General features: G+C 42.0%; 1 protein-coding gene across 8 annotated transcripts in view; it reads right to left on the reverse strand.

Moving 5' to 3' along the window:
• FAT3 (FAT atypical cadherin 3) overlaps positions 1-24902 on the reverse strand; it is a 327577-nt gene extending 302675 nt beyond the window's left edge. For all 8 annotated transcript variants that reach the window (XM_049823603.1, XM_049823600.1, XM_049823602.1 and 5 more), the window contains exon 1: positions 21600-24902. In XM_049823603.1, the coding sequence (XP_049679560.1) occupies positions 21600-24894 (3295 nt within the window). In that variant the 5' untranslated portion in view covers positions 24895-24902. The remainder of the gene's footprint in view (positions 1-21599) is intronic.
• Positions 24903-25341: the final 439 nt, after the last annotated feature.

Consider the following 25341-nt stretch of genomic DNA (forward strand, 5'->3'; position numbering starts at 1 on the left):
CTATATATACTATCCTAGTACAGATTCTATAGGTACTGCATACTGCATATTACAGAAATAGTAATTGCTTTAAAAGTGCTTAAGATATTTTAAGGGGGAAAATGTTCATCTAAGAGCAAGAGGGCATCAGAAACATGGTTCCTTACTCTCCTCCCAGTCTCAGCTGGACTTTGGTTTTTGATTTAGTCATGCAATTCTTACTTCTTACCGTATGGTACAAAGGTTCACTTATCTGCAGTATGAATTTGCCAAGAAATGGCCTGGGCAGTATTTGTCTGTGAACTCACTCCAGTTTCAGTACTCCCATTAACCACCTACCACACCTTTTCAGTAGAGAAGACAGATTTGCATTAGCATGGAAACTGGGCAGCATTGCTCTGTTCATTCTGGATGTTAACAATGAAGTGCTCTGATTAGCCCGGGGAACCTAGCATCTCTGATGCTCTGCCAAACTTTTGGGGTATAAGCACAGAACTACAGACTTCATAGCTGTCTTGTTTCAACAATACAGAAATGAACATTACAAGTATTCCATATAAATCTATACTTCCATGCAAGTGGAAAATTAAATTAGTTGAAGATAATTTTTTTTAAGCTTGAAAGACTTATTCCCCAAGTAGATACGTTCCCAGTAGAAGCAATTTCCCATGGCACAACCTTCTTCTAGCATTAGGACAAAGAAGGATCTCTCCAGGTATTTGTGTCAAAGAAGTAATACACAAAGACTCACTTCACAATTTAGCAAGTATTAATGCCCACTTAATATAAAAGTATTGCCAAATCTGTGACTTAACAGAAAGCTATAACGGGTATTAATTGATGTCATCTGTACACAAGGAAGAATCCATTTGTGACCCGAATGTCACGAAAATCAGCATAATTACATACTTTATCATTCGGGTGATTTTTTCATTAAATTAGGAGTTCAAAATGTGACTACAGTTTCATCATTTGATTACCTTTATCTCACAGTGAACACTTCCTTCCAGGTAAATCGAGCAATGCTGAGAGTCAAGTATGTATGTGCAAGCTCTGAGACGTATGAAGGACAATAAAAGCTGAAATATGCCATTTTTCAAGTTTAGGAACTGGTAGTCAACCAGAAGGTACCAAAAAGCTACCAAATTATACCACATTGCTGGAGTATAGGTAACAGGTAGCTCAAACAGGGAGAGTGGTACCCTCAAAGGACCGAGGAGACCATCAGGAGAAACACGAAGAAACTCCACCCCATCCCTCCTCAAGGAGTGAGGCTGTGGTAGCCTCCAAAAAAGAGAAACCTCCAAAAATGTGAGAATTGATTCAAAACATAAACATGCCCCAAGCTAAACAGTTATGAAAAATGTTCCCAGTAAATTTATCCGTGAGACAAATCCATCATTCCTATGCAGCATGAAACAGATTGTATTTGGGAGAGAGAAAACTGCATTCCCTCATGGTGCGAGTAATTTGGGAGGCACCACGGTATTTACTTAGGGAATGACTAATTAGGTATGAAGACAAGGGGGGGGGGGGGGGGGGGGAAGAGGGGGCCATCTAATGTGCTAAAAATATAATTATTTTAAAAAATGCATGAACTGCAGCTAGAAACATGGTCTCAGGGAAAGCCCAGGGACATGTCAGGATTCAGCTTCAGCTCTCTGAACTAGTGGTGCATGAAAGGGCTTATTTGTCACCACGCCAGACACTTGGACACCACTGAAGTAATGATGAGGCTGAGGAAGGGGGGGCCAGAGTGGCAAAAAGGGAATCTCCCTTAATCAGTCCAGTGTGAGCTGTGGGAAAGAGGGGTAGGAATCTGGGTACGAGGTCACCCCAAGACGGATGCTGAGAAGGGAAAAGGAGAAGGCTTGCCATGATGGGGAGGGCAGGAGCACTCTGCAGTTTGAGCATCCAAAATATTTATAAGAAAAAGTAGCGTGAATTTCTACCCCCTGCCCAAACATGGTCACACATCCCTGCGCTAAAAAAAATCTTGCAGGGTGAATGTCCTCACATGTGGGACATTTAAAATGAGGGCCCAAGGTCAGTGGGTCAGGAAGAGCATAAAATTACCTAAGAGGTCAAGGTAATTCCCATCACTGATTTTTATGACTTCATCAAGTACTCAAAAAAGTCAGGAATTGAATTATTTCTATTAGAGAAATACGCCACTCAGCAGGCTTCTGTACACCCACGCATGCACTTATCCAATGTATTAGTCATGTACCACTACCAAAACAGAATAAAAATATATTTTAACAAATCTTGCACAAAGTCAAAACATAATTCCTTTACAGACATGTTAGTCCACAAATCTGCTCTTTCATTCAGCTTAGGCTGCCAGAATCTCTTATGGACATCTATTACACAGATCTGCCAAACCCATAATTCACTTCTTGACATTAAGTAATAAATACATAATGCAGACACACATTTGTCCTTTTAAAAATTCAGCTGAAATCCATTTCTTTAGATAAGAGCGTGACCTGTCCAAGTCACCTTCCAAAACTCAGAAAATCTCTCTCCACTGAGGCATGCACTCCAATCTTCACATCCTGGCTCCTACTTGAAACAAGAGCTATGTACATCCAAGCATTTGACATTAAACCAGGAATTTATGACTGCTTTGTGTACCACTGGCATGTGGAAGTGCCATTCATAAAGCAGACAGTCCTGGCAGGGCTCACTGTACAGGCAGAACTGGAGGACACCAAGATCCATAATTAAAATTTTCACAAGGAAAACACCATGCAGGCTGCTCCGGAGCCTGGAAAGCTCTTCATTGTAACATGTTTAACCTGACACAATTTCTGTGTGCCTGGAGGGTGGTGGGTTAAACTAAGGGTGAACTTTGCACTTTGCAAACAGTTACACTCAAATTTACTTCTAAGAAGAGATGTTGATGCTGAGGCAAAAGTTCACATATAAGGAAATATCTGGCTCTGTACTGCTTCAAAATGTAAGCATTGCCTTTTCGGAGCTAATGTAGCTAGAAAGGGGTCTGTACTATACAACAGTTACAAAACCTCACCGATACCAGCCCTGATGATTAGTGCTTCAATTTCGTAGTCAAATGGAGGTCACTGCAGTAGGTGTTTTTCAAAGGAAATGATTAGGATGGGGAAGGATGTAGGGAGGATTTGCAAGAGATGAAAACAAATGACACTGGCCTTGTAATAAAAATTCTGAGTGCAGCAGGGAGGGGAAGATGTATCATCATTAGCTCATTTACCGGTTGTGAACTAGCGAGGGCTCATATCCATGAATCTTTCCACGCTGCTTGCACATTTTTAAGAAGGCAGCGAGCTCTAGCACGCACCCGTAAGATCAGACCCAATGATCACACGAGTAATATGCACCCAGAGAGAAAAATAACAGTTGAAGTTTTCTAGCTGGCGTACTTCTGAAGTCCGCCGCACTTCAGAACAAGAGCCACGGCAGGCACCTGCGAAAAATAAGCCAGGCTCTGCCGGGAGAACGCTTCCACTGCTGCTGCTGGGCAAAATTAGGAATCAGCTCAGTGAAGTACTTGGCCCTAGTAAGTTCGAACACAAATTCTGACCCAGAAACACACAAAATTAGGCATGTAGGAAAGCATGAGGAGTTCTTGTGGTTCTTGGCCTTACTATCCTTATAGAAACAAGGTTGGATCTTCAAACCTACCAAAAAAAAAAGATTTAGGAAATCTGACTTTCAGTGGCACTTGTGCTCCTTCCTTACATGGGCTACTCTGAAGAACAGCAGCAGCACAGTAAGGCTGAGGTTAATAAAAGAAAGAGGAGACCCTGGGTCCCTGCAAGGCGAGACCCTTTCAGGGGGAGCCACCACTCCATCTGCCACCCCTGGAAAGAAAGGCCTGCCGTCATTAGGAGAAGACAGAAAGAAATCACTGCAAGAGACACTGCAAGGGTCTGGCAGCAATTCAGTGGAAAGATTTATTGGTCTTGTTTTGTGAGTAAAGGCAGAAGACATCACGGTGCTGGCCCCCTGTATACAGGAGTAGAGACTTAAGGATCATACAAAGGAAAGAGAAGAAGCAAACAGCAGCTGTGAAAGGAGGAGGAGATAACATGGGAAAGCGAAATCATCCTCGGTGAGGGCATTTTCTTCTTAGGTGATGTAAATTAAAACATTGCCATTTATATCAAGGCAAGGCTGGCCGTTAACTTCTTCCCCCATTCTCAGTCATTTCTCTTCCTTAGGTAGGAACAAAATTGTGCTGGTGAAGAGGAGAAGATGGACCCAGCAGGACGGGCCAGTCCTGTGACTGGTTCACTGGATTTGAACTCTGGCAATAGGTCTTTGGATTTACAGAGGAATTTAAAAGCCTAAACCGTACCAACAGAAGGCTTCTCAATATTCACTGGTTGCAGGCTGACTGTGAGCACAACTTTTTTCTCAGTGGCATCTTCTCTCTGGCTCAGCTCTCCATCTACATAACTGTAGATGGAGACTGAAACATTGCTTTCATAAAGGGCTGAGTTCAGTAAAGCTAATCCCATTCCAAGACACTCAGATATTTAAATCCCACTGGCTTCATTGGGTTAAAAGCACTTAGCTGAATCAGGGCCACATGCTGGTGGCAGGGACAATAAGAAAACCCATGACAGACAGACAGGAGGAGAGGACATACTAGGGTATGTATGAATTTGCTAGAGAAAGCTCTGGAAGGGAATAAGAGAAATTAAAAATGGGAGAAAGCTTTCTAGTTAATTGAAGATTAAGAAGAAGTAGAAATAGAAAATGCAACACAGCTGAAGGTATGATAGGTTCACAGCAGAAGGCAGGAGATTACTTAATAGTCTTACACAATTAAATTAATTCCTTTTAATCTTTTTATACACATTGTAAACAAGATCTCTCTATCCCATAAAAATTACCTTTTAAAGGCTGGGTAAATACATTAACTAATCCTAAAATCCCAGAAATCCCAGTTTATTTTTTTCTTTTTTTGAGAAAACAAAAGCCAAGCAGGGAAGAGCTCTGTAAACAGTTTTGACCTTCAGAGAGCCTGGCACTCTGTTTATTTATTCCAAAAATGAAACACTGCTTCAAGCAGCTAAGATAAAAAAAAATGGTCATTTAAATGGAAATGGCTACACCTCATTTGCAGTAACCAAGAGGATGCACCCTAAACATTTGCAACATTACACAAAACCCACAGAGCAGATAACTGGTACCACCACCTGGAAGGAAAGTCAGGTGGAAGATATAACTCTCACTTCTCTTTTTTGGAAAACAATTAAAAATCAGTCTACAACCATCCAGCAAGACAAGGCTGTAGAAGCAATTTTGATGATGGCTCTGAATTTACCATAGGCAATTACTTAATTGCTACTATCCCTTCATGTGCCCATTGGCAAATATCATAATTCCTGCTGATACTAGCACATACCTTGTACTTGTACCCCAGGTGAAACAGCAGCACTCTGCACCAGCGAGGGTGCAGACCCGATGGGTGTTTGTACACCCATTTCAGATGTTATGGAGGGACCAAGGCCACCCTCAAGGTCCATCATCGCCACGGACTGAGCCCACAGGGCTGTGGGTGCTCAGCATGACCCGACCCCGTGCTGGTGGGCAAGGGACCCCGCGCTTTCCCGACCATCACCACGACCACAACACAGTCCTCTGAATTGTGTCACTTCATTTTCACGGACTGCTTTTACAGAGCAGAATATCCCGATGAATAATACAAATAGGCTACACTATTTCTTTGTAAATTTAATTAAGCAACTGAAGGGAGAGTTAAAACATGGCCATGCAGTGTAGTAATCTACAGCTGCTCTGCCACATAGTGCCTCAGAGAGCAGAAAGGGAAATTAACAGCCACAAAGAAGTTTTATAGTTTTGTTTCCAAGTATCTGCAGTGGGGAAAATAAAAATCAAGATGGCAAAATGTGAGATTTAAAAAATATTGTCAATATTATCTAGCAAAAAGTATGTAATATAATATAAAGGATACAGTATTTGTTTTACTTTGGTCTGAACATGTAGATAGGTCTGCTCATTTTATATACAGATATACAGGAATTTTGGTTACAGCCCGAACAGTTCCTATTCCACCCTAACATCAAGGGTGTAACCCATCACGCTCAGCAATACGGAAAACTCAATTAACAACAAAACAATAGAAACATTAATTCATCTAGGAGTTTCTTCATGAGAACAGGTATCCAACTACTGCTTACTGCCCGGCTCACATTCAAGACAGAAACTATATCTAAATAAATAACTAGAGATGAAAATGCCAATGCCTCCCAGGGTGAAGAGCTTTAAAGGCAAATCGCAGGAAGGTTACAGGACACAGATATTGCCGCTGATGAGAAATGTGGTCTGGAGGGTTTTGAGTTGAAGTTTCAGGACAATAAAACTCAAATTCAGCAGCTGCTGCCATAGTATAACAACTGGCAAGACAGTACTTTTTTTTTTATATATTTCTTTTTCATCTGTGATACTGTACATTTCGCTGCCATGACAACTAAGCATTTTCTGCCCATCTGTATGGTGACAGAATAGATATATACATCTGTTCATGAATCTTGTTTTTAAAAGACAGATAATATTTTCCCAACTTTTGTATGGTTTTAAAGCTTTCTTCAGAATGAAGAAGAATATTGCAGCTTCTCTAAAATAGCGGTCCATAAATCACACCACACAGGCAGTATGTTGCCCAGGAGACACTCTTAACATCACTCATCGCCACCACAAATGAAAAAGTCAAAACAGAGGCTGGTGACAAGGACCAGGGAACATTACCTTCAGTGCATGTTCCCTCCCCGTGTTGACTTTGCTTATCACCATTAGCAATATCACTACCTAGAGACTTACTTCCTTACCGGCTGATTAGAAACATAAAGCCATTTTCACAAAAAAAAAGGACAATATATGAATGATTAGGGACAGGGAAAGGCATTTTATTGCTTTGTAGTTTAATAATTCTTTAAAGTCTTTGTAATATCTTCCATCCCAAGGCTTCCACATCTTTAGAACATATAATTCAATAAATAAATTAACTTCAGTGACATCAAGCAACTCAACCAAGGCTGTAGCATCACTAATCTTTGTGTTTGCCCAGTCCTTAGGCACTTCCATTAAATAAAAATTCCTCTTCTGCACTACCAAGCCCTGACCCTACAGCCAGGCCAGACTGTGACACTGGCACATGAGATTATTCCCAACCACGATAAGCAACAGATTCCTAATATCTTTAGGAAGATTTCCAGTCCTGTGCTTTAGCATCAGATTAGTGAAAACTGAAAAAAAAAAAAAAAAAAAAAAAAAAAAAAAAAAAAAAATTGGTTCTAGAGTTAAAGCACTGCAGTATGGAGACAACAGGGGTTTTGATGGGGAATAGCTTGAAATTTAGATTGTACTGGGAAGGAAGACACTTCCACACACTGAAGTAAAAAAACCCCAGCAAAATAAACCCAACAAAAACCAACAAAACCAGAGAAGGTCAAGCATCACATGAAAGAAAGGATAAGTCTGCAGTTCTGCTTGCGGGGTAGAAGTCAATACAGTTACTGAGACAGAGTAGAAAAATGGGAGGAATATGAGACAGCAGAGCATCCTTCCCTAAAAGAACTACTACCATCTTTTATGCCACATAACACAGCTAACGTTTTGGCAAGGCAGTGAAGCCATGCTAGACGCGTTCCTTCAGCACATTTTTGAGCCAAAATATCACGTGCTGCAGGCAGCATTAATCCGCTTCCCCGGCTTCTGCGTGCTGCCTCGAACTGCCTGGCCCCAAGCCCAAAAATGGGAATTAGTTGCTCAAATTCCTGTCACCTCTCTAGTGAGCCTCACACTGGATTTAAAACAAGGACACCACGGTAGCGCTCCTTACTGACATGGAAATTACTCTAAGCAGGCAGGTTAGCTAGTAGCTGCTGAAACTATTTAAGGTAAATGAAGACAGAAGCATTGATGGAGCTCCCAGTGTGCCTTGCCCTCACCTACAGCCTTCCACCTTGCTACGCTCACGTTCCCTGCGTCAAACCATGGTATGGATGCAGAAGTTGCTCGTTTCTGGCAGGCTTTGGTGTCTGCTGTCCTGCAGCCAGGCATGCCGCTGGCCGTGCAGGGCTGGAGGTCCTCCTGCTATCCAGGGGATAATCTGGCACAAAACCTCTGGCTCTGGTTAGTAGCGGAGCCCCATCTCAGCTCGTACCCCTCGATAAATTACTTACAGTATCACAGAAATTATTATCTGGCTCAGGAACACCCAAGCAGCTTTTTCCCACAACACCTGAGAGGCAGGAGCACAACTCCACCAAAAACTCCTGAGTCCACCAAAATGATCTCCCTTTATTTCTTACAAGGAATGTTTTACCAAGGGGAACGTCCAACAGCCCTTTTCACCTCCAGCCAACAGCTCTGTAACTGGTAAGAATGGCTAAAAACATACTGTAGCTGCATTTTTTACTCCCTTAAAATGATGCATCATAGGACTACCTGCAGCACAGAGCTACGGCCAGTCCCTCAGCCAGGTCAGAGACATGGCAGTTATGGCAAGCAGGGAGCAACAGTAAGGATTTGTCTCACTTGATCCTGAAATTTATTCTGTATTTTGTTTCCACCCAGCACTGCAGTAAGCCAGGTTTTGGAGCATCACTCACTCCTGGAAGGCTGAAAGGAATGATGGGCAACCTGAGCACACGGCTGCTGGGTATGTCCAGCACAGTCAGTGTAACATTTCTATAGTTAATTATTTGGAATAAATGTACTAGCTTAAATAGGTCACTGCGATGCTACAGTTCTCCGTGAAGATTAGACTGGGAAAGAAGTGACTCCTGAAGGGACTTCTCCTTTAACACTCTCCAACTCCAAATACCAAGTGACTGAATTACACACAACCGCTGCAATGCATTTTGATACGTCTTTCCATCAAAATCACTCATAGCATTTTAAAGCCATTAATCATGTGAGCATCACAACTGGCACAAAAATGCCTTTGACTATGTGACGATCATAAGACTTATCGTACAGACAGGTAAAGTGAGGCATGAAAAGGTTAGTCATACTGCCAGAGGGATTTTATCTCTCTCTGTAACATGTAGTAAGCAGCTTTATCCATCTGATAGTTGCTCTGACTTGTGATTTCAGCTCAAGGCTCAGGGGCCCACATCATAAACACCACGTAGCATCCTAATCAGCTAACACACCAAATCCCCGTGTTAGCACACAACCTGCTCACTCCATCACAGCTGCCTCTTCCACACCAAAGCCAGGACAAAGCAGTAGCTCTCGCCACATGTTGCTTCCAAGCCATTCCTCCATCCTGCTAAATCACTTCTGGTTTATCAGGCCAACTCTCCATCAAGCAACCTCTACAAAAAAGGAAATTACAAATTTCCTATATGGACAAGTTGTAAATGTCTACATATGGCTCAGTATGAATTTTAATGACATGAGTGACACCACTGCAGCTCCATGCATGGATGCTCAAAACCGTAGGGTCACAAGCATTAAAAAGGCAACCCAACCCTTAGCTTTGTACCTCATCTCCCTTCTCTCCCTCCACCAAAATGCCTACTGTTTGCAGGGCCTGTATCTCCAGTCAGGGAACTGTCCCTTCACTCCTTTTCTCAAAAAAAAAAAAAAAAAAAAAAGAGTTCTTCTCTCATTGCTTTCTTGAAGTGGGTCACCAAGTGGCTACGTGAAAAAACAGAGCCACTGCAGGGAGGAGGTAGGAAACAGCAGTCAGGACCTCTGGGCTGCCTCTATTGTGGTCAGAGCACATATATGCCAGGTTTAAAGGGAGCTGGGAAAAGATGGGATTCTTCACTAGCAATTCAAGCTAATACGGCAAAAGTTGGTTTGGTTGGGGTTTTTTTCTGTACAGATCAGCCCTTTAGGAACCCCGCTGGGGAAGACAGTATCTCCTGGATCCAGGTGACCAGGGAAAGGGGATCATGGCTCCCCTCCAGGGACCTTCCAGGAGAGTCCAAATCCTCTTGTCAAAGTGGACTGGATCACAATTGACAGTGTAAAGCAGCACAGTTACCCTCCCTGTGACCACACGGTTATTTCTGACCGCATTCAATGTCTAGGCAGAGCTTCCAACTGGTATCAGAGAAGTTTTAATTTGTGGGGACAGAAAAAGAGAAACAGATTTTCTGAGAATTAGCTGGATTTTATCTTTGCCAATGACAGATTAATGTTCATTACAAAAGATTAAGCAATTAAAGGAAATCCCCAGAAAGAGCCAAAACATATACAAAGCTTCAAACACTGGTATGTTTACCGGAAGACAAACCATTCTGTGCTCCTAAGAGTACAGGAGTACAGCACTTTCCATTGCAGCAACAGCTACAGCCAATGACCTCCATCAGTGGAATGCTTTTTTTTCCACTTCCAGCATCAACAAATTCAATGTTTATAGTCCAAATAATTCAGATACCATGTAAATATTACCTTCCATCTTTAGAAGGAAGCAGCAATGGGGTTTGACAATCAATTGAGAGAGGGGGAAACTCTAGAGTCAGCAGTCCTAAATTCATTAGGTCACATTTATTAAAGAGATTTTGCCATTTACCCTTTTGCCAGCAGAGCTAAATGCCAGTGCTCTTCATTCTTCATAAATAGTCCCCATCTCCTCTCAAAATGTCACCATAGGAACGGTCTTCCTGTTTGATTATTTTGCCTTTCTCCAGAAGGATGTTTTGCACCTCAGAAGCAGCTTGCTGCCCAAACTGAACAACACGTTCCTAAAAGGAAGATACCTCATTAAAAGCAGAGCCACAAAGGGTTGCAAAGGAGCCACACACTTGCCAACTGTTGGTGTGTAACTGCTCGTCACGGAGATGAAGAAGCACCGTTAATTTGCTCTGCATGTAGGTACTGAAGGCACGGAACACAATTCCCCATCCCTGATACTGTGGGAAGAAAAATAACACGTTAAAAGTTTGTGAGGCTTCTAACAGAAGTAGCTCACGTGGGCTAAATCTGCTATATTCAGGATTTCCTTAAGGGGAAGAATGAGGTGGATGTCTCTGAAGAGCGGTGCTGGGAAAGGTTAAAGTGAGGGAAGCTGCCCCATGCCTGGGAAGGACCCGCAGCCGTTCAGAGCGCCCAGCACTGCCCACACAGAATAATCGGCCCCAAATTCCTGCTGAGGTTTCGCTCCAGTCCCCCTCCAGCTGCAGGCAGCCCTGAGAGCTGCCGCGGGCAGCCCAGGACTCCAGCCATCCCTGGATCGGGTCACGCTTCTGGTGCTTGCCACTATCCAGTGCTCTCCCCCCAACAGCAAAATACAAGGTTATCATCCCAGAGGAAGCTGCATTAATCACTGACAATGGCTTGGACTGCGGTCTGCCATCACCTAAGAGTTACTGCTTAAGGATAATTAAGGCGACGTAATGAACCCCACCTAGTATAGCCAACAGAAGTAGTGCAGCACCAACCAGTTCATCCTTAAAGACCATCTCAAGAAGAAACAATAAAACCCAGCCCTTTTAAAACCAGCTCCAAGATCCTGTATAGCATAGGAAGGGTGGTTTCGCATGGAAAGACATGCCAGGAGTGACAAAAAACTGTCCCATCCACCACTGTATGCTATGGGCAAGTACAGCTTCATCACAGAGATGGTGAACACCTCAAGTTCCTGCTGTTTTTAATGAATTTCTACATTGTCATTCCCCCCCGCCCACAGAAAAAGAATCAAACTATTAACTTATCTACACCTCTCACACCCTTTCAGTAAAATGGGAAACTACATAAACGTTGTACATCAAAGAGCTTCCTTCATTAAAATGTGAAAAATAATTTGTGTACTTTAGATGAAAGGTGTTCTGGGACTGTGAAGTATTCTGGCAAATTTAATTAAATCCCATAGTTATTCTCTCATAAAAATAAAGCTTTTGGGAAAAAAAAAAAAGTTATTAAAAATTTAACTGATTCACAGTTCGGGTCTGTTTTTTTCTTTTTGCAAAATCTTTACCTTATAAACTGAACCAGTGGTGAGAAGCAAAACTATTTTTAATGACCTATGAGTAAAGTTACATTTCCAGAGCACAAGTTCTCAGTAAAACTTTCAAATGAAGAGGAAAAATCCCCAAATAATTATGCATATAATTCATTATGGGCTGCAGTGATCCAAAATCAGAAATGAATTTGCTATGCAAATTTTAGTAAAATGGAAAAACCAAAGACTTCAGTTGTGAAAGACAGGCAGATCTAGCCATCATATTGTGGAAGCAGAGAGCTACTGAAACCACATACAATCAGAAAACTCTCAGAGCAGTGTAAACACTTCTTCATAATTAGTCCTGACATAAATTAAAGCAGGAAAGTTTAATTTCATTCCTTATAGTTGCTAGGATGATTATTCATCAGTGCTAGTAGCCACAAGCTCAGGTTTATAACTAGCAACTGATTTTCACTAGCAAAAGCAGCCACCTAGCTGGAGCCAGACCCAAACCTCAGCATCTCCTTAGCCCCAGAGCTGCACACCTCTCCAGTCCGTCACCTTGGAGAACCGCCACTTGTACCGTGAACACATTTTGCTCGACTCCAAGATGAGAATATCATCAAAGCAACTGAGAAGCATTTCCCAAAAGAAGCAGCTTCAGGCTGGCTCCCTCTCAAGGTGGGTTTGTGGTAACCAGACTGTCACCAGTGGGGAACAGCTGCAAAGTTGAGACATAGCTGGCTACAAAGGTTAGTATCTTCAGGACATGGTACAGGTATCAAAAGAGCAAAAAATCAACATATGCGTCTAAGTGGAGGGGCAGGCAAGCTCCACATGCCCTGATGTCCCCAGTCATTTAAATGGGGGATGCGCTGGAGGGTACCACAGCTCCCTGCAGACCCATGCTCCCCATTTTCTTTCTCATTCCCTCGATGCAGAGAGCACAGAGGAAACCAAGCACAGTCCTACATCTTCACGTACTTCCCACTCCCACGGTACACTGCAGCAACCCTTGCCCGAGCAGAGGGCAGGTAGCACCGGCAGGACTCACCAGACCGCCTTTCACCACCTGGGGTAGGACTCGCCTCCCCTTAGCTGAGCACCACATTCACGTCCAACCTACGTGAGACATTTAACCAGGGGAGTGAAGCCATACGAGATGAACGCTGCCCCGTGTTACGTGTCCAACTTGAGCCCCACGTCGTCTAATTACAACGCCAGGGAGGGTAGCCCAGGGCCCAGCGAGAGACTGCGCAGCTTCCCACCCCACGTCCCTGCCCCACGCTCTGCAAAACACTGGAGGCGCAGAGCCTGCAGAGCTGTCCTCAAAACATCCCCAGAAAAAGAGAAAGAGGTGACAAACTCCTAACCACAACTGAACAGATCTACCCCTTTTTCATTAGCCCCAGACCAAATGATCAGGTCAATGCCAGGGGACAACTTAACTTTGAGAAACACAAAAATGTATTAGTGCGAACGCCTAATGCAAACCAACTGCGAAGAAAACTCCCTCCCCGCATGCACTCCGCTTGGCTTTCTCTCAGTTATTTCTTACTGGCAACACTTCAATGCTAATAAGACACCATGAGTGTATAAAATGTAATAAAGATATTTACATTAAACAGCAGACTATGGATTAAAAGAATCTGTTCCGTGAGCTATAGAAGCTCATCTCCAAACATCTATTTTCAGGTAAACACGTACGTATGAATAGAAAGAGATCTGACAGTGGAAGGATGATTTTATTTTATTTTTATTTTGCTGGCAAAGACATAACATGTTCCAAGACTTTTAACACTGAAATTAGCCAAACAGCCTTAAAATATGAGACAATTTTTTAGCAATGAGAGCAATGAAAGATTGGAAGAGCCTTCCAAGCAAGTGCCTGATTCATCATTACTTGTAGTCCTTGAATTGCAAACAGCTTCGTAAAAAGTACCCTTTAATCCAGCTTCCAAGGTAAATCCTGGAGCCTGCCTATGAAGCAGAGGAACAGACACGTGGACATATATTTCTGATCAGACCAGTGTTACCTCCTCTCTCTGCTCCAAACCAGTCCCACAAATTCCTGATTAACTCTGTCCAGTTCTACTGCTCCCTGAAAAGCCACGCAACCTGCTCTAAGGGTCAGATGGCAGGATGCGTCCGCGATTTTATTGGCCACTGGTGAGTCCGCTCTCCTGGACTTGTTTCAGGAAAGGATTAGGCAGTACACCAAAGTGGCTCCACATAACCTTAGGCACTGTTGAAACATCCTCCTCTGTACGTCCCAGGAGGACAGGACTGCTCCTGTTGACCTCCACATGCTCATAAGCTTGCAATTTTGTATTAACAACATCACTTCTCAATGCCCCTAGGTTTCCACTGGTGCCTTGGAAGAGCTGAAATAGATTTTTCTCCAGTTTCCTCTGAACTATCATGCATTGATCACATGGGAAGGCAGATCATGGTCTGAAGTGATGCCAGGATAAAGCTGGTGCTCAGATGCTCAGACTGAACACCAGACACTAGAAGTCAATTTTCCTCTAGTATCATCTAACTGATTACCTTGTGGCGTGGTGCCATCGCCGGCACTTTGGGCATAAGCTTCCTGCAGGAGCACCTGGGTATAATTTAATGGACAGTGATGCACAGGATAATGTCAGAGTCACTTCTGGGCTTACACACTAAGGGAGAGAATAACAGAAGACACAATAATACAAAATACTCTTGGAAACAAATCTCAAGGGTGATAAAGGTGACAGGAGGGAATACAAACTCCACATTTCTTTATTAATAAATAAATTACTTGGAGACTGAGACGAAATGTCCTATCATCAGAAGCACCCTGAATAATAAAGGAGATTCTCTAAACATTTTCCAAAGAAGGGAAAACATGCAAATTACAGCTAGCTATAAAAATAGTACATCGTGAGCTGTTTTATGGGGTATAAAGCCAAGACAGCTGAACAGCTTGAATGGAACAATTCTGCACGACTGGCCTCACTTAGGAAAATTTGAAACTATGTCAGAATGATACTAAGGGCCCTTTAAAGTAAATATTTTTGTAAACTGATGCGTTGTTTTAGGGTTCATATTACTAAATTAAAAGTTAAACAAATTCACTCCAGTGAAAGCAAGACAAGCCTTGTTCCTTTACTAATTTACAGCTACAAATGAGAGGGAAATTATAAACACACAGACAGAGAATTTATCCAAAAACCTTGGTTTTCCACCCCAACCAATTTTAAAGAAAAAGAAAAATGTGAACAATTACTTTCCTAAAATTGGAAATCATAAATGAAGGAAAGCTTGCACTATTAAAAGCTGCCAGAGATAATTCACAGAACAACGATAATGCAGTACCGTAGACTCAGAAATAGCTGCTCCCAGGAATGCTTTATTCATGCCTCACACAGATACAGGATGACAGACCAGATTTTGGCCAGGACCACGCTCTGTGATCCGTCTGGCTCGCTCCTTCCCAGAGAGGCTGCTCAGGAGAGCCAGCATGGCCGGGCTGAGGACCGACGATCTCCAGTCCCGAGTGGCTGCTGCAGGTGCCTCCCCCATGAGCATCCCCCATTCCTGCTCTTTCCCAGCAACGCTCACTCACACTTCTCTTGTTGTATGGCCTTAAGTTACTTTGAAAACTGGTTTCAGAAGCCTAGGATAATTAAGTGGCTCAGGGCAATGAAATTTGTCTACACTCACCAGGAAAACGAAGAACATCTGTAATATGAATGACTCAAAACTCTACAACGAATTCAGTTCTGCCAGTGAGTCTGCCCCAATTCACCCACTAGTTCCTACACGCTTTCATAAAATTAAACAAGCAAGGGGAAAAAAAAATCACATATCACAAAACATTTTCATTTTTACTTGATTTTGTTTCAAGGAAGTGCTAGTAATGGTCCATCATAAATATTTATCGGACCACTCAAACTGTAATAAATGAAAGTATCCTTCAACTTGCATACACAATAACCGAAAACTATTTTAGAAAACAGCAACAAGATGCAAGGAGTCTGAAGCAATAAATTTATTCCCTTCTGCCAAATAGATATTACAGTGCAGGCAGGTCTGGTTTATTGTAAACTATATCATCTGGTGTTTCTAGTTTCCATTATTAGTCATTTGAAGCCATGATCAGGGTTTTCCAACACCGACTGGCTTCTTTTTAGACTCTAGCCACAGTTTGTCAGGAATTTCTATCACTCTTGAGGTACCTTAAAAGATATCAGAACAGAAGATCAGACTGCTATCCTTAGCACCATAAATAAATCCATGGAGTCTGTAATAATTTGAACTCCACCTCCATTTAATAGTATCTTCAAGATTTCGGTGCTGTGAAAGACAGGCTTGGCTAATTCATTTGAATTTCAGGGCTGAAAGTACCTAAAGATAACCACTTAACAGGGTCACCTCCAGATTGTGTTCTTATCAGAGGGCCTCTACAGCGGTGGAAGAAATTAGTGCCAGCTAATGCCTAAATTTAAAGTCCCAATGAAAATCAGGGGACTCAGACTGCTGAGTAACCTTAGGAAATGAGGTTAGTAAGTTTTGAAAGTGTTGCTTAAGTCCATGCTTATGGGCTTTGCAAGAACATTAAAGATCCCCTAAGCATTTCGTTAATACCACTATTTTATCCCTGTGTTCAGTTTCAATGGGACTTAAGAAGATGTTTCAGTCCTTTCCTGAGAAGCAGCAAAAGACTTATGCCTTCAGTTTTCCCACCCATGCAGTGGAGTTAGTCATTCCTTGCATCCCAGGGCACTGCCACACCAACTCTGATCAAGCCTACAGAATTCTCTGCAGCAGGAGATGCTGAGTGTGTCTAGTCTCTCTGCGCCTTTAGAACTCACTTTGTTCATTTGCTATTACTAGTACATGCACGGGTAGCGTACGGGTAAATATAGAAACTCTTCGAGTGCCAGGCTGTTACATCAACTGTGCACAGAGTAGAAACACATGCCAGACTAAAAAGCAGAGCTTGAGTCAAAAATGCTGTTTAGCTGAACCACAAATCATTAAAAAATGAGAAGGAAGACGTCAGCGTTTAGGCTAGGAGTGATCTCATCTAACTCAACCTTTTGAGAAGTCAGGAAGTCTTGCTAGTTGTCCAAGTCCCCACTGCAGCCAGAAAAGAGGTGCAGTTAGATGGTATTCAGTCACCCAAGGTAGGTGGTACCATAAACCCATATGCATTTGTTGGACTCACCACCAGCTCCAGAGACAGCAAAAATACACCACTTGCTGTGGTGTCAGCACTATGAGGGTGTACATACCAGAGCTGTGAAAATCCAGGTTTTTAAGAAGGCAGTAGAGGACCTCCGACAGAGACCATTTCCAGAAGAGTAGAGCTATCGCTGTGATGAAAACTCAGAGCACACTGTCATCCCACAAAAATCTTTAACAGATCTCTGCTCATTTTGTGTTACAACAAACTGGAAATATAGAGGGGTTTTTACACAGTTCTCTTCTAAGGAACTGCAGTTAGCAGACTGGTGAGAAGTGTGGAGGAACACACCAGGCAGGGAGCAGTACTAGAGATGATGAAATGGCTCGAGCTTCTCCATGGCCCCTGAGCTGCATAAGGGGCAAGTTACCACCCACTTCCACAAATAAGATCAAAGCATCAGATCTTGATGACTTTCTACAGATAGAAAAGAGGATGGGATGCTCTGTCTAGCACTGTGTTCTCAGAAAATGAAAAATTGTAAAATATTAGTTGCATAAATCTCATCCCCTATACTCATAAAACCTTTCCACTTTTTATTTCTAGCAGTGCATTTACGTGTGGGTTCCATATTGAGAGACAATTCCCTGAAATTAGGCTAAAAACATGAGTCTGGTAGAGAGGAGTCATCACAATCTACTTAGCATGTAAATCTGACAGCATATATTCTTGTTTACAGTTGGTGTACAGTTAACAGGGATGGATTACATCTGACCAAGGCAAGGTGTTTAATGTAGACCTCTACCTCTGAGCTAGTCATACAAGGACCTTCACACATTTTTAGAGCATGATTCATCCAACTTACTTCATATTTTTACTTTAGGGTAAAAAGAATCATGTTTCTCAATTGCCCATTTCTCTCTGTTGACTATGAGGAAAGCCTGGAGTGACTAGTTCTGACTGTAGATGACCATAATTCATCATATAGATTACATCTCTCGAGTCCAAGAGAATGAGAGAGATGCAAAAATAAAAGCAGTTCTGAACAGGAGACAGAAGGAAAAAGAGACTCCATAAATGGCAGGATCACATTACATGTCCCTCAGTGCAGGGATCTTAAATTGCAAGCTTGTGACATTTATACCAACAGTCAATAAATAGGTCAACGAAGACAGAAAATCAATGAGTTTCAACTGTACACCTAGGCTGGTGACAAACTCAATCTCCATTGAGGCAGAGAATCAACAAGTAAGAGTTCTTTATCTAAAAAAAAAAGTTCTTTTTTTTTTTTTTTTAACCTCTAGAAAAGTCTTAAACCATTTTTTTAGCTATGAATCATAAGCTGAGTTGTAAACCCATGAGAAATATAGTCTGCTGGCTAAGTTACTAGTGGGAAACCAGGGATGGAGTTGGAAGAGGTCAGGAACTGCTGCCTTCCACTTGAGGAGGTTTTATTGATTTACAAATTTGTACCAGCTCTGCCTCCTGGAAAAGGAAAGTAAATCCACTGAGACAAATTTGTAAGTGATTCACAAGGCTGTGGGACCAAATACATGTAAAATTTCACTCCATCAAATACTTCTAGCTGGCAAACACTCACTATGCTTCTGGTTACTACCACATATGAACTAGAGTATTTAGCAGTGAATGCTGTAACACAACAACAATAACCCTCAAAATTGATCCTTTGCAACACAAGGCAAAGAGCAGCACTGTGGGAAGGAAATCCCAGATGTGCCCCACGGCACATCTCTTATCAAACTGCAGTAGCACCAAGGTTTGCACATCTACCCTACGCAGAGAGATCCATATTGGCCAATATGGAGGAGACTCCCAAGCTCGCTGACCACAAACCACTGTTCAGACCTGAATGGAGAACAGCCTGCTGTGGAACCCACACCAAAAGCCAGGTCAAGCTCAGTGGAGTTAGATGCACCTAAATGCACCTGTATACATCTATAGGGGAACAGGAACAAAGCCACCGTGCCAACAAGCGTGCGGCAGCGTGGTGCGGTGTGGATCCACCGTGCAGGCCAGCTCCTCCTCGTTCCCCTCCTCGGTATCGATGTGCCTCGGGGAACACAGGCACACCTCCCTCAGCACATGGGGTGACACCATTGAGATGGAATATTGCAGAAGAATAAAAATAATGCACTAGAGAAGAATTTTGCTGAAAGCACAAACTTGCTTGGAGTCCAGCCTGCTCACATATCAGGATGAATTTGGCCCAGTTTATATCCTAATGATTATAATGGATACTGCAGTCTTCTTTTCATTAAGGCAGCAGCCAAAATTATTGATTTGTTGTACTTCACGCTCCTGCTTACCTTCACAAATTTCAGGAGAGACGGTGCATAAGCCAATAGAGTCGGTCAGTTTAAAAGTGACAAATTAACTGTGCTGAAAGTAAATAAACAGCTATCTCTTTGTAAATTAATTCAATATGTGACTTGAGCTCTTTTCTACAGCTAGAAAGCTGATTCATCATTCAGCAGCATTTAAGTTGCCACCAGTTCAATAGCAGAGTATTAATGTTGTGTCCTATTTGACATAGCAGGTCAAATTCTGCACTCGGGTTACAACAGTGCAACTCAGAGTAACTCCTGAACCCTTGCTCTCCACATCCCCCTGGCTGCAGCTATGCACCCAAGTGTTCTCCAAGTTGGTTTCAAGAAGACTTAAATTGTATTGAACAGTTGGGAAAACAGAAAGAAGAAGAATCCAAAAATCTTTTGATCTGCTGGATTATCAGGTGTTTTTCTGGAACAGTTTAGAGAAACAACACAGCTTGGTTTATTTTCATGAAAATACTTGTGAAAGTGTGAAAGGCAGACAAATATTTGCAACTTTTAAAGTCTGGGGGGTTGTGGGGTTTTGCCCCCCTGCAGATTTCAATTCTGGAAAGAAACTAAGTATGTTTAATGTGGAATATTGAGTACATGATAAAATACATGTGAAAACATGATTTGTGCTTTACTGAATGGGGCCCAAATTTATTATAGGCTATTGCCCCTCCTAGTCTAGGCACAGGGTAAAAAACCTGTTTGATTTATTAATGAGTGGCATGCACTAACGTAGTGTCCCTACTAATTCCTTTCAGTTCAATAAATGTTGAATCCTGAGATTTCCAGAGCAACACTGCAGCATTTGGACCAATCTCCCATTGCTTTATAAAGAACCTGTTTAGCTGAAGTTGATGCTACAGAATAAGGAGGTAGGCCAAAATTTTCAAATGCAGGAACTTAAAATTGAAATTCACATTCAACTGCCTCCATAATGTCGACTGAATGCCTTCAACTGCAATTAGCACTGTAGGATACGTGAGATCTTAATGTTTCTGGAAATTAGAGTAGGTGCCCTCTTGACTTCTGACACTCAAGTTTGATGTTTCTGGACACAAGGTTTGGACTGTATCGTCAGTGCACAGCTGCAGCAGAGACTATAGCACAAATAGAATAAAAATATTTTTCACTGCTTATGCTCAGACGCGATCCACAGCATTTGTAATGTCTGTTTTTCATAACGTTCAGTTTAGAAAGTTGACATTTGATTAAACAGTTTGAATTTGCCAAAAACATACATTTTAATCTTATGTTTTAATACCACATTCTCAATTAAAATCTTTAGAAAAAGACAAAGTCTGCTTAAACCACAGTAAACCCACAGACCTAACATATTTAATATAATTTCTGAAACTGTTGACTAATATTTTCTAATTTCTTCACTACTTCTCGTACCACAGCTGCACCATTACTCCCAACAGCTATCAGATATTTAAACAGCCAGTTTGTTAACTGTTTCACTAGATAGCCTTTTATACTTCGTATTTTCCACATTTTCCAATAGGGTGAAGTGCTAGTGAAGTTCAACATCTTGAAAATCTTCACTCTGTTAATACTGTCTTCTAACATCAATGTTCATAATAATACTGCCACCAAAGGAAAGCTAGCACAGCTGGTTTACAGTTAAGCATCTTCCCCCGCATTTCTACCTTTTACACAAGCATGCCAACACTGAGGAACAGTGTGCTACAAGTAAGTGTATTATACAGAACGGCGTATCATTCCAGACTGCTAACTCCCATGAAAAATGACTCCCAACAACAGTAAGAACAAGACCAGAAACAGGTTTTAGGGTGAAATAATTCTTGTTTCATGCTCCTTATTTCCTTTCATTGGGTTTAACACTGCATTCAAGGTCATGAGTGTTGTGACTCTGTGGAGGTGACCTGAGTAATTTACAACAATCAACAGATAATACATGACTGGAAGTGAGTCATTCCATAACTATCACTGCTTTCTAAATGGAGTCATCACATAGCTGCTGAAAAGGAATGTGTATTATTTCACACTCACAGAGTGATGAATGTAACCAGGTAATTAAATCATGTCATTGCTGTGCCTGGAAAATCCTTATTTATAATTTTATCTTGCCTGTTAAGAAGAACTGAACTTCTTGTTAAGGGTAGAAATTAATTATACCTAAGCTTTGCTTTTGCAAAAGCGTCTATGAAGGGAAAAGGAAATTAGAAACACAACTCACCGGTTTCTTCATCTATGCTGAATCTCCCCAGGCCACTGCCATCCCTGATGGAATACTGGATCTCTCCATCCCTTCCAGAGTCCTCGTCTCGAGCAACAACTTGCAAAACACTTGTACCAATGCGGGAGTTTTCCTTTACAGATCCAATGACAGCAAAGTCAGGAAAATAGGGGGTATAGAGATTTTCATTAACATCCACCACTTCAACTTCCACAAAAGAAACCGAAGAGAGGGAAACCGGGCGCCCCTTGTCCTTTGCGCGCACAGTCAGGTTGTAGAACTGCTGCTTCTCGTAATCGAGCTCTTTGTTCAAGCGGATGGCACCGCTCGCTTTGTCTATCTCAAACCGCCCATTGTAATCGTTCACCAGAGAGTAACGGACTTGGCCTCCCAAGCCGAGATCTGGATCGTGAGTTTCCAACCAAGCTATGACAGTGCCAACTGGCAGGTCCTCAAGGACCTTCACGTTGTAGCTGGATGGTATAAAGGCTGGAGAGCAATCATTGACATCATCCAAAAAAACCTTCAGAGGCACAATGGAAAACTGCTGATGGCCACTCTCTGCTTTGTCCCTAGCCTCGATCTTCAGAGTGTAGTTTGCTTTTGATTCCCGGTCTAGTTGATCGGCCACATACACCATTCCTGTGGAACTGTTGATAGCAAATTGCTGGGTGTCTGTCAGTACTGAGTAAGTCACTTCACCATTAGATCCTAGGTCTTTATCTCTGGCTTCTACCTGAATAATCTCTGTACCAAGACTTGTACTTTCTAAAATATTAACTGAGTAACTGTCCTGTAAAAAAACAGGCTTGTTATCATTTGCATCCTCCACAGTGACAGTCAACAGTCTCCATGCAGATTTCTGTGGATTACCTAAATCATAAATGGTAATATTAAGGAGATAGAGCTCTGCTTTTTCACGGTCCAAGGGCATAAGAACATTAAGCACCCCCGTCTCCATGTCAATGTTGAAACAACTATCTACATTACCATCAGAAATTGTGTAAAGTACTCTTCCATTAAAGCCTGAGTCTGCATCATAGGCTTTTATCCTCAGGATGGTAGCACCAACTGGCAGATCCTCTGAAACCTTTACATCAGTAGGGAAGGATTTGTCAAAATGTGGTGCCTGCCTGTTCACCGAATAAAAATCGAGAAAACCATCTTCCAAATTCAGCTTCACATTTGCTTTTGCCTTTTTGAGTAATTTTTCTGCTAGCTTTTGAGCGACTCTAGTTTCTCTACAGCTAAAGGTCTTTGAAGACACTTTCCCATGAACTACCGAAATATTAACAAACATAGCATCAGCAAAGTTCTCTCCATCAGTTGCCGTTATCTTAAGGCCAAAATTGCTGTTCTTTATGCCAGAATTAATTAGAGATTTTTTAAGTTGCAGGACACCAGAGTCAGGATTTAAATAAAAAATGCCAAGTTCATTTCCAGAGATTATTTTGTACTTCACAAGCTCTAACTCATCTATGTCTATTGCAGAAACAGCAGTGATGTGACCACCAACAGGAAAATCAGAAGAAATCACTCCCTGACATGCCACTTTTTCAAAGAGGGGTTTGTTATCGTTGACATTGCCTATGTATATGGTGACATTCACCTCGCTTTCATGGCGGTAGGGAGAACCCCAGTCAGAAGCTCTCACAATGAACCTGTAGCTTTCTGGTGAGGACTCAAAATCCAGTTCTTCAGATGTGCTGATGACACCTGTAAACTGGTTTATTGTAAATGGTAGCGAGTTCAGACTGGCAATGCTGTATGTTATGTATCCATTTTCCCCCCTATCTTTATCAACTGCTGAAACTGCCAAAACACTAGAACCCACAGGGACGCTTTCGTTGACGAACGAACTGTAGGAGGGCTGCTGGAACTCCGGAGTGTGATCGTTGGCATCTTCTAACCTGACAGTAACATGTGCTTTTAAATCACCACCTTTGTTCGTATATACTTCTAATTCATAGAGGTCCTTCTCAACTATTTTCAAAGGACGAGCAGTAGTAATAAGGCCTGTGTTAGGATTGATCTTAAAATACTCAGCTTCCTCACTTGGAGATATTCTATATTCCACACCCTGTGGCTCAGGCATCAGCTTAACTGCTGCAACCACCACACCAGGAGGTGAAAATTCACTGATCAAAAAATCATATGCTTCCTTTTCGAACTTCATGGGGATACTTTCTTTCTTGGGACTAGCAATGTGGACCAGTTTGACCGCAGAAAATTTCTGAGGAGATCCTTTGTCCTTCGCTTGGAGAGTAAGATTATAACCATACGGGAAGCTGTCCCAATCAATAGGCTTTCTTTCTTTGATTTTGTACTCATTCATCCATTTACCTTCTTTAGTCAGAAAGAACTGTTCTAGTGGATCTCCAGCCACAATAGAAACAGATTCTATTTCTCCATTGGCTCCTTCATCCAGGTCGTCAATGTTAACAACTGCATAGGTAGGCTCCTTGTCTGATGGGAAGGGAATATGGGTTACTACATTTATCGTTGGGGCATGTTCATTTATACGTTCAATGTGAACATAAAGCTTGGCAGTGCTGCTTACGCCATTGTTTCCGTAAAGCTTCATCCCACGGTCCACAGCCAAAATCTCAAGATCGTATCTGTTTTTTTCATCGTAGTTTAAGCGGCCACTTAAGGAGATAACACCACTTGTAGGATGAACTGAGAAGAGATCAACTTTGTTTTTGAAGTAATAATAAAATTCACCATTGGACCCAATATCCGCATCTGTTGCGGTCACTTGTGCAATGCTAGTCCTTAAAGGAGTGCTTTCCGCTATCGTGACAGAGTACGTGGTTGGTGAAAACAAAGGTCTTAAGTCATTCATATCCAAAACCTGGATGTTCACTTTTGTCCATGCTTCCAAGTCCTCCCCTCTGACAGATCCTTTCACCATCAATAAATAGTTGTCCTGGATTTCTCTGTTCAATATAGCAGAATTCCCCCCTTTAGTCCTTATTCTTAGGAAGCAAAAGTCAGCAATAATGACCTCCTCTGCTTTAAAAAAGCCCTCGTCATCACCAGACACTATCCGGTACTTGATATCCCATGAAAGGTCAGCCAAGGTAATGCCCATCCTCGTTTGACTGTTGACATAGGTCCTGGCTGCAGAATTCTCGTACACCGTAGCATTGTAAGTGGAATGTGTAAAGTGAAAGCCAAGCAGGGTGGTCCCGTGAGCTACCTGGCAAATGGAGGCCAGGAGCTTGACAATCAGAAGGGCAAGGCATGACAGAGGTAGCCGTGAGCCTGACCAGTGGCCCATATTCACCTCCATCACATCATTCTTTCACCCTGTGACAGAGAGAGAAAACAGGAAATAGTTGATCAAGAGATAAAAACTGTACTGTGAAGTTTCATGTCAAAATTACTTATTAAATTTTTAATTAAAAATAAAATATATATACTAACTAGTCACTATATATTTAACAAAACAGAAAGGGAGAACACTATACACACACACACACACACAAGCACACCAGTTTTGAATTATATTTTTACATGTGTGTGAGTGTATAATATGTACGCATGCACGCATACATGCACATATACATAACTATATATGTGTGTGCATACACACTTTTTTAACATAAAAAACCCTGAGGCCCTAACAGATCTATACACACCTGCACATAGTCCAGAATAACAATCACAGTGAAATAAATTAAAATCAGACAGACACATTTGAATAAGTTTACATAAAAGGATGAACCACATACAGAAT

Source organism: Accipiter gentilis, chromosome 19 (assembly GCF_929443795.1).
Source record: "Accipiter gentilis chromosome 19, bAccGen1.1, whole genome shotgun sequence".
Classification (NCBI taxonomy): Eukaryota; Metazoa; Chordata; class Aves; order Accipitriformes; family Accipitridae; genus Astur; species Astur gentilis.